The sequence below is a fragment of the Tamandua tetradactyla genome, chromosome 4, assembly GCF_023851605.1.
Source record: "Tamandua tetradactyla isolate mTamTet1 chromosome 4, mTamTet1.pri, whole genome shotgun sequence".
Taxonomy (NCBI): Eukaryota; Metazoa; Chordata; class Mammalia; order Pilosa; family Myrmecophagidae; genus Tamandua; species Tamandua tetradactyla.
This window is the reverse complement of record NC_135330.1, coordinates 34,829,741-34,840,402: the sequence shown is the minus strand read 5'-3', so window position 1 is coordinate 34,840,402 and position 10,662 is coordinate 34,829,741. Positions and strand designations below refer to the sequence as shown.

Below are 10,662 nucleotides of genomic sequence, written 5' to 3'. Positions count from 1 at the left end.
CCAACAGTGGATAAGTGTGCCTCTTTCTCCGCATCCTCTCCAGCACTTGTCGTTTTCTGTTTTGTTGATAATGGCCATTCTGGTGGGTGTGATATGATATCTCATTGTGGTTTTGATTTGCATTTCTCTAATGGCCAGGGACATTGAGCATCTCTTCATGTGCCTTTTGGCCATTTGTATTTCCTCTTCTGATAGGTGTCTGTTCAAGTCTTTTTCCCATTTTGTAATTGGGTTGGCTGTCTTTTTGTTGTTGAGTTGAACAATCTCTTTATAAATTCTGGATACTAGAGCTTTATCTGATATATCATTTCCAAATATTGTCTCCCATTGTGAAGGCTGTCTTTCTACTTTCTTGATGAAGTTCTTTGATGCACAAAAGTGTTTAATTTTGAGGAGCTCCCATTTATTTATTTCCTTCTTCAGTGTTCTTGCTTTAGGTTTAAGGTCCATAAAACCGCCTCCAGTTGTAAGATCCATAAGATATCTCCCAACATTTTCCTCTAACTGTTTTATGGTCTTAGACCTAATGTTTAGATCTTTGATCCATTTTTTTTTTTTTTTTTTTTTTTTTAAAGGAAAGACAGAGAGAAGGAAGGAAGGATAGAAGGAAGGAAGGAAGGAAGAAAGGGAAACATTTTTTAAACATTTTCTTGTTTTATTATATTCTGTTTCTCCGTTTTTGTTACATGGGCTGGGGCCGGGAATCGAACCGAGGTCCTCCGGCATAGCAGGCAAGCACTTTGCCCGCTGAGCCACCGCGGCCCACCCTCTTTGATCCATTTTGAGTTAACTTTTGTATAGGGTGTGAGAGATGGGTCTTCTTTCATTCTTTTGCATATGGATATCCAGTTCTCTAGGCACCATTTATTGAAGAGACTGCTCTGTCCCAGGTGAGTTGGCTTGACTGCCTTATCAAAGATCAAATGTCCATAGATGAGAGGGTCTATATCTGAGCACTCTATTCGATTCCATTGGTCGATATATCTATCTTTATGCCAATACCATGCTGTTTTGACCACTGTGAGAATGCCACATTCTTGACAGCATTTCTTACTATGGGACTTGAAGTTCAGATCATTGATTCCATGGACTTACATCACTAATTGTTTCCTTTTCTGGAATCCTAATGTCATGAAGAATAAAGATAACTTTATGGAGGCTGTTTCTCAAGTTGGCTCTATAGGGGAAAAAATGAACACCTTACATGAAATTAATTTATAAATCAGTTTATTTACAGATTTTATCTTTTCTTAAAGTATATTTCAGTTAACAAATATATTTACACGGGTATACAAGGGAATTCATCCCAGTTATTTTACAGTTTATACTTACAAACCACACCCTAAGTCTTCTGTGCAGTTGCACTGGATGTGTCTATTGGCTGAAAAAGGCCTGATGACCAGTCTATTTACACATACACAGTAAACGGGTTTCTTTTTTCATGTCTGCACAATACAGTACACACAAGGAGGCTGAGCCTCCCAGAGAATGCTTTGCAATGTGTTTACCAAGAAGGCTTTGCAAAGTCTGGAAGGAAAAGCTATTAAACATAGGTTAATTAAAACAACAGTACCTCCTTTACATCAGTTTACATTTTTTTCTTCACATTTTTATATACAAAGATATTTTATTGAATTGCTGCACAAACAGTTTAAGATGATTTGTAAACATATAAGTTTCTACAATTTGCATTAAACATCATTGTAGTTTTTATCATTTGCTTTTTGAATTAATGTTTTATTCACTAGTATTCTTAAGGTAGTAAAAAGGAAGATGTAAGTTTGAACTTCTTGCAGAAAAGTTATGAGTCTCTAATGCTGTGCTACAGAAATTCTTTTGCGAGTACGCACTTTATTCAAGTATTGCAAAAAGCTAAGGCCACTTTTTTTTCAAGACAAGAAAGTGAACAAAATTGTTTTTATCAATAGGCCACAACACTCTTATGAGCAATGAAATCTCTTTTGAAAGATAATTTCTCAGAGGTCTGTAGTCACAGAAGGAGTTTAGGTAAAAGAAAAACAAATTACCTTCCTTATGAACTACGTTTGAGCTCTTCCCATTTTTCCCTAGAGTAAAAATTCCTGTTTAGACCTGAAAAGGGAATCTATACCCTGTACTTATTTAACCCAGAGTTAAGTACCCTGGATAGTACAAATTATTTTGGACTCAGAAGTAAATCTGAAGCTTAGATGTTGGTTTACCACTAAATTCTGATGGTACTATTCTAAAAATATTACTACTGATGTAAAGATCTTTTTCTTAGAGGAATTATGAAGAAAGTGAAAGAGGATGTGGGTGGGGTGGGGAAAAGGAACATAGATTAGAAAGGGGAAATATCTAGATTCTTGATTAAGAGGCAGAGCTTGATTTTTACAATAAACCCATTTTCAATTATAGTCAAATAATTAAAATAATACATCTGTTAATTACTTTTTTTTGTTACTAAAATATGGATAATCATTCCTAGAAAGGAGTTAGACCAATCTGTTTCTGCCTCTCATTTGGAACCCAAGAGTCTTAAGATAATAAAGACAACTAGGGCATGTTAGGACATTTACTGCCACATTCTTGACAGCATTTCTTACTATGGGACTTGAAGTTCAGATCATTGATTCCATGGACTTACATCACTAATTGTTTCCTTTTCTGGAATCCTAATATCATGAAGAATAAAGATAACTTTCTTAATAAAAATTGATTTTAATAAGGATGTACAAAAACAACTTAGATTCCTATTAATATTATTCTTATTCATTTATAAAAAATTTACAGCAGCTGTAAAGTTTCAGCATCACAAGGACAATGTGATCCTACACTCAGCCAAAGGGTATAGAAAAGATGTTTTTCTGTCTTCCAAAAACCACAAACTTTTTAAAAGAAAAGCCTTTGTTTTTCCTCAGCCACATGGAAACAGTATTTCCACACTACTGGTTAATAACCCCAAGAAACTCTTATGCTTTTTTTAGTCAATTTGCTTATTATGGCTATAGGAATACAGCTCAACACCAAAAGCCCAGAAGAAATGCTGGTAATAAATCCATCTGAGCATTTCCTCCAGGCCCAGTCACAACATTTCAGTGCTTTCCTTATTTGTCAAGAGCTATCACACCAGTCATTGTGCAAAATGCAAATATTCCAATGACTATGTCACTAAGTTTCTTATAATGACAAGATGAAACCAAAGAGAAAAGTGTGCATAGTAAAAAATTTGAGATGAAAAGGCAAGTTTGGAGGAAAGATGCAAAAATGAACAAAGATGCACACTTAAAGATTATGCCATCTTTGGGGTTTTTAAAAATGTATTTTGAAGCTATATCATTTCAGGATATTTGCAAATATGAATCCAGTGGATGTCTTATATAATGCTTCTAAGCAGAACCTTCAATATTAAGGCATTTACATTCACGCCTAAAATTATCCACATTCTTCTAGATAACTTGAAGAGGGAGAGCATATTAAGAGAAACCAGTCAAGAAGGCAGAGTACTGAGGTCCCAGAAGAGCATCACATATGCTCTAATGTAGCAGCGGGAGTCTATATAATTTTTTCAGAATAAGGTAACAGCTGTGAAAAGCAATGCTGCAAGAGAGACAGAATTAAATTGTACAGTGTCTATAAATAATTTTATTCTATTTCTGCTACAGCAGGTGATGTTGGAAAAGCTCATCTTCTTTTCACTGAATTAAACTAATTTCTTTGATATATGTATGGGTTTGTTCAAACCATAGGTTTCCTTTGCAAAGAGTATGAACCACTGAAGCTTCAAGATAGAACTTTAACTATTACAAGAAGAATCTTTTACTTCTGAATAGGGTCGCACATTTCAACTTAATAATTTATCTTAAAATAAATTAAAAAATGGTCCATAAGCATAAAACAAGCATACAAACAATAGACAATATCTCTTTGTCTTTGGTGCACACACTCATTTCCTACATCATTCAAGTAACAGTGTCTCTGATTTCTTGGGTAGAGATGGGAGTTGAAGGTTTGAAGGCCAAAATGAATTATTTCCACTTTTGCCATGCCTGGATGCCTGAGATGGTCCTGAGTATCTGTGATTCTGGGAGCAGCTGGTACAGATTCAGAACAAGTAAGAAAAGTGCAGGGGTAAAACAAGGGATGGAAGAACCAGCCCTGCATCAGTCCCTTGAGCCCAGTCTTCAGTAGGGGGCATGTCTTTGTTTTTATGCCCATTTAGAGAAAACTGAAATTAAACACAAAGGCTTGAAATTCTTTACATGGTGTTCAGAATACAAGGCTACCATTTACTTCTGTCAACTTCACAGTTCATTTGTTGCTGCTAAATTGCAATAATGGAAGAAAATGGTCTTCAAAAAGAAATGAAATGAACTCCAGAAGGTGAAATAGGCATGCATTAAACTTGCCTATTTAGAAGTGGTTAAGAGCTTAATACTGTTTAGAGACTATAATGTCCACTTTTGACTTTCATGGTATAAGCCAGCAATAAATTTAAAAAATAACGTGATGCACATGTCTATATAGCTCTCGTGCCTTACTTCAGACTTGAGGAAATGATACCCTAGTCTAAGCTAAGAGGTAAATCTGGTGTTTTCAGCCCTCAACCTAGACCTAACCTGGTGTCAACAAGAGGTGTAGGATTATACTATGTATCAATATCAGGAGTGCAACCAAAAATAACCAAGTAATCCAGAGGGCAGTCTCTAAAGGCAAAGGCTGTAATACCAGATATAACAGATCGTCCCATGAACTCCAAACCAGCAGTCTTTAAGAACAGGTACAAGGTCCGGAAGCCTTCTTGCTATGATGGAGATAGGGTGTATATCAGGAGGCAGAAAGGCCCAGGACTCATATTAGCACTCAGTGTTCGATTTATTTGCAAGGTGTCACACAAGTAGCATTCTGCCCTGTTTTTCACTGATCTGATTCAGAACATCAATCGTATCTCTGATTAAGGTCTCAAATATCCCATCAGCCAGCTGCATCTTCACACACAACTCATCCTCATCGTAGTTCACCCACTGTGCCTCTTCCTCATGGAGTTCCTGTACCTAGAATTTAGAAGAGAAAAAGGTTAGAAAATCACTGATACACAAAAGCTAGAAAATCAATTATATTTGCTGGCCTTGTAGTCCTTATCCCTGGGAATACAGCCCAAGGAAATAAGCCAAAAGAAAAAAAGGTAATTTATTAATGATATCAATACCACTTTTAAAATTACAAAAAGTTTGGAAAAAATCAATTGATGAATAAAAGAAAAATGGCCTCAGAGCTACATCACTTCAATTTGACAATAATCCAGTATTCTATAGATATTAGGGATTATAAGTATGTTATCTATGTCAACATACGGAAATGTGTATTTCCTTATTTTGGGATTCTGTGATTCCTAGGTAAATGAAAACTAAGCAAAAAACTGGCAATAGCTGCCAAAGATTTAATGCTTATCTGCAATAATTAAAAAAAATTGATAAGAGAAACACCTTAGTATAGAGTGAACATGTAGTCTGGTCCCCAGTTATAAGGAAATGAGAAAAATCTTGAAGAAGGTGACATTATTCAGTAGTTTGAGAGAGCCAGGCAGGGAAGAAAAGCACAATATATTATATACTCTAGGCTGACCTTGACAAATATATGATGAGGCACCTGCTACATTCTTCTCTTTGGGGAGGGTTGTCCAAAGACATGTAAAACATTCATTCCTCTGTTCCCTAATTTATATTCCATGGAATGGATGTGCCACCAAAAAGGATTCTGTATCAAATAACTTTTAGAAAACTCTTGAGATTCACAATGTATGTTAGCCCATTAGACTAAGTGAAGTCCATCGTTAAAGAAACTTAACTCAGAGTTTGTTACTTTGTTTGACCACAGACTCCTTTTGAGAAGGTATATGAGAAATCCTTATTGACCTTACAAGGTATTGGTATTTCCTTTTTATTTAAGGATGCTATAAGAAACAGCCTACTTGTAAAGTGGTATTGAGGGATAACCATATTCTAGGAAAGGTAATAGGTGTACCCTCCACAAAAGAGCTCCCAACCCCAATAAATTTGATTAGTTATTCAAATAATGTCACATAAATTTCCTTTTATAGACAGATTCTCTCAGACTTTAATATTAAACCTTTACTTGAAAATTTCACCCTCAGTAACAAAAGTTATTAGGAAACACTTAATCCTAATAACTGTGACGCAGAAATATGTTTAGGACATTAACCATTATATTGCCCAGTGTACCTTCAATTCAGCTCCAGTTAACACTTCAGTGTTGAGAAAGCTTTGTTCCTAAAGGAACCATCTCCCTTTCAGTTAGTGAGACCTAATATGTTTTCCTTTTTGCTTTGGCTATCAGAAAGCTTAAAGTCCAACATGGAACTTCAATCATAGCAACTGAGGAATCTCATAGCCTGCAAATATGTCTCTAGTTTTCTCTTCTGGTTTTCAGAGTTTATTCTGTTCTATTACAAATATGTGATTTCATTCACAGATAGATGGGTAGACGAATGCTGGAACAAAATAAGATGCATAAATAAATCAAAAAACTTAAAAAAGCAGATTAACATTAAATTCTTTTTTTTTTGAAGGATATTAAGGTGGTAGAATAGAAATGCCAGATTTCAGCAAGCATATGTTTGTTGAATAGGGTCTTCTACCATATTCTTCTGAATAAGGTGATGCACTGGTTTGAAAGTATTATGTATCCCAGAAAAACCCTATTTTAATCTTGATTCAAACTTGTGAGGGCAGCCATTTTTTTAAATCCTGATTCAATACTGTAGGTTGGAAACTTCTGATTAGATTACCTCCACAGAGATGTGACAGAACCAATTTCGTAAGAAGCTAGCAGATGTCGACATGTTCGCCATGTGCCTTTCCAGTTAAGAGAGAAACCCTGAATGTCATCAGCCTTCTTGAACCCGGGTATCTTTCTCTGATGCCTTAGATTGAACATTTCTAGAGCCTTGCTTTAATGTGGACTTTTTCACAGCCTTAGAACTGTACACTAGCAACTTTTATAAATTTCCCTTTTTAAAAGCCATTCTGTTTCTGGTATATCACATTCTGGCAGCTTGCAAACTAGAATAAGTGACAATACTTTAAAAAACAATAGCGAATAATTTTTCAGAATTGAGTAAAGATATGAACCTGTAGAGTAAGCACGAGTCCAAAGTAGGATAAATAAAAATAAAACCCACAGCTAGACAAAGTCAAAGAAATTGGAGATAAAAAAAAAAGCAAAATACCCCCATAAAAAACCTTAAATAGAAATGAAAAGGGAAAGACAGAGTATCCACAAAGGACTATAATGACATTTCTCAAAAACAATAATAGAGCCAGATTACAATGAAAATTGTAAAGTAAAAGAACTGAAGGCTGAAGTAAAAGAACTATTAATCTAGAATTCTATACCTGGCTAAACTATCATTTAAGAGTACTAGGGAAAAAAAAAACATTTTTAGACAAAGATGGAGAGTTTAAATGCAGATCCAAAATTAATGAAATATAAAAGTATTTACTTTTGAAAGATGGAAACTGAACTCAGAATGGAGAGGTATGGAGAAACAATGGTCTTTGATTATTTTCTATTCTTTTCTGTACCTGGGAAATATTTCATAATTAAACATGTAAAAGATTTAGAAAAAAGTCATAAAATTATGATTAAATTATAAATAAAAACTTAACCTCATTAATAATAAATTATATGAAGTAAAATAATTTCCCATTTCTTGCCTATTAAATTAGTAGAGATTAATAAATTCATAATAGCTAGTATTGGCAAAGGTAAGAAGAATCACTCATATAGTGCTGGTCAGTACCTACAATTAGCATAACCTTTCTGAAGAAAATTTGGCAACACATACAAAATCTTAACATTCTGCATATACTTTTTTTTTTTTTTTTAACATGGGCAAGCACCGGGAAGCAAACCCGCATCTCCAGCATGGCAGGTGATAACTTTGCCATGGAGCCACGGTGGCCCACCCTGCATATACTTTTAAACAGCAATTCTATTTCTAGGAATTTATCCTAAGGAAATTATCAGAAATATGTGCAAAGATATACTAGAAACTATTCACAAAACAATGTTGTTTAAAACAGCAAAAACATTATTGACAGCTTAAACATCCAATCAATGGAATATAATACATTACATAAAAATAACATAAAGCTGTTAAAAATAATATAAAAAAGGGAACATATAAAGACAAGGAAAAATGTCCAATTTTATTAAATGAATATACCTAATTACAAAAAAGATACCTGATGATCCTAATTTGTTTGAGAAAATTCTTTGCACAAAAAGTCTATACATCAAAATATTAAGTTATCTACTTAATATTTTAACTATCTAACTTAATATCTAGTGAAAAATTTATTATCTTTTTATTAATTGGTATTTTCTAAACTTTCAAAAATAAGCATGACTATTTCATAATAAAATTTTATTTAAAATTTTTTTCTGTAATTCCTATTTGAGTCCCTTTTCATTCGTACTAAAGGAAAAATATTTGTTTTATGTGTTACCAAAAAATACTTGTTTTAAATCTCAATCCTTGTAACACAAAACCACTAAAATTTCCAAATGCTACGTTCCCTAAATCTAAAGTAGGAGAGGAGCCTGGTAAATGCAGCATTTCTTATTAATAATTAACTTGGGGGCTCATAGTAACATTTCATAAAACATTAAGAAAATGAACTAATGCAAAATGTAACACCCCAGGCTCTCTGTACCAGAAAGGGATAGCTGCATAATATATATTTTGCTATTGTTCCCCAATTCCTAAATATCTTCAATTCTTATGCACAGCCATCACCTTCACTCAAGTTATAATCATTTTATACTTATAAAATAAACATTTTATTGTTTGCTTAATGTTTGAGAATTTTCTGGTAAGTGCTGATGAAATGTCTCTGCTTAAAGGATCCTATTTGCCAATGCTGGATGCCTCTACTGTCAGGGGACAACATCTTGTTGTTTGATATATTTAATTAAGAGTTGAAGTTCAATTTGTTTATTGTTTTTTACTTCTTAGATATATTGCTTGTTACTTCTGATCAATAGTTCAGACCTGAAAATGGCTCCAAACTGCTGTACTCCCCTTCTAATATATTTAATTTTACTACTATTAATATGGTATTTTATAAGCATGTGAAGTGAAAGCTAAGTACAAGCTGTAAGCCTTAAGTATTAAGCCTTCACTCTCCATGTCATTTTGAACTGGTATATCACCTATGCTAGTTCGCTCATTCACTTTGACAAGTGCTCAAGATAAATCTATGTAAGAAATTTTGCTTTAAAACACCTCAGTTAACATCTTTCACCTATAATATTCTTTTAACTGGTCTTTCTTCCTCAACATTCTTGTTCCTTTTAAAGTATTCCTCCAGTGATTTAAAATTACAAATTTGATATGGTAATTTCTCTTGCTTAAACTTTTTTCACAATATAAAATCCAAAATACTTAAAGATGGATTATAAAAGTGCTGCAGGAGATACAACTCATCTATTACTCCAACTTTATCTATGCTACCTCCTTCCTAACTTTCCAACCACAATGACATCTCAGCTGAAATCATGCTCCTTCCCATTTCAGGACTCTCCTTGAATTGTTCTCCTTATTATACAGCTCAATTAATGCTTACTTATTGTACTGGTTTGAAACTATTATGCATTCCAGAAAAGCCATGTTTTAATCCTGTTCCAATCTTACGGTAAAAACATTTGATTAGATTATTTCCACAGTGATGTGGCATGCCCAGTTGTGGGTGTGGCCTTTTAATTAGTCAGAGATGTGACAGGATGAGTCTTGATTAGTTTAATAGAGTCTTTTAAAAAAGGAAACATTTTGGAGAGAGCTCAGAACAGATGCTAATACTTGGAGAACAGCAGTTTCAGTGCTGATAGAGCCAGATGAAAAAAAGAAAATGCCTCTGAGGAAGCTGTTTGAAACAAGGAGCCCCAAACCTCAGCAGATGCTAGCCATGTGCCTTCCTAGCTGAAACAGGTGTTCCAGCCCCACTGGCCTTTCTTGAAAAAGATATCTTTCTCTGGATGCTTTAATTTGGACATTTTCACAGGCTTAGATCTGTAAACCTGTAACTTCTTAAATTCCCTTTTTTAAAAGCCATTCCTTTTCTGGCTTAACAAATTAATACATAGTTCAAACTTTAAAACATTGTAGAAATATTAGAACAATTTTACCGTCTTAAATTTTTTTTTTTTTGCATGGGCAGGCACCACGAATTTTACCTTCTTTAGAGGCAAAGATCTATGAAGAACTAGGTGGTTAAAATCTCGGCTCTTATTTCCTATTAAAGTCACTAACATCTTTGAATCTAAATTTCTTTACCGGTAAAATAGAGAAACCATTTGTCCTTTATATCCCAAAATTACTGTGAGGACCAAATGAGATATGGCATGAGGAAGAAAGATAAACTGTAAGACACTAGATAAATACTATCTAGTATGGTTATTATTGTATAAATAAAACATTATAGAAGTATGTGATGCACATGCATGGGGAAATCTGATAGATTTAAGCATTAAGCTTTTTTTTCATTTTATGAATATCAATCAGAAATGAATAGCAATATAGACAAATCAGAAAATCTAGAATAAAAACATGGAGGGGCAAACTTGACTCAAGTAGTATCAAAGTTTCCAGAAGGTTTATGC

At 33.9% G+C, this 10,662-nt stretch overlaps 1 protein-coding gene across 2 annotated transcripts in view; it reads right to left on the bottom strand.

Moving 5' to 3' along the window:
- Nucleotides 1-1,210: 1,210 nt before the first annotated feature.
- Nucleotides 1,211-10,662, bottom strand: part of CEP350 (centrosomal protein 350) — a 266,687-nt gene continuing 257,235 nt past the window's right edge. For both annotated transcript variants that reach the window (XM_077157158.1, XM_077157159.1), the window contains one exon: nt 1,211-5,033. In XM_077157158.1, the coding sequence (XP_077013273.1) occupies nt 4,869-5,033 (165 nt within the window). In that variant the 3' untranslated portion in view covers nt 1,211-4,868. The remainder of the gene's footprint in view (nt 5,034-10,662) is intronic.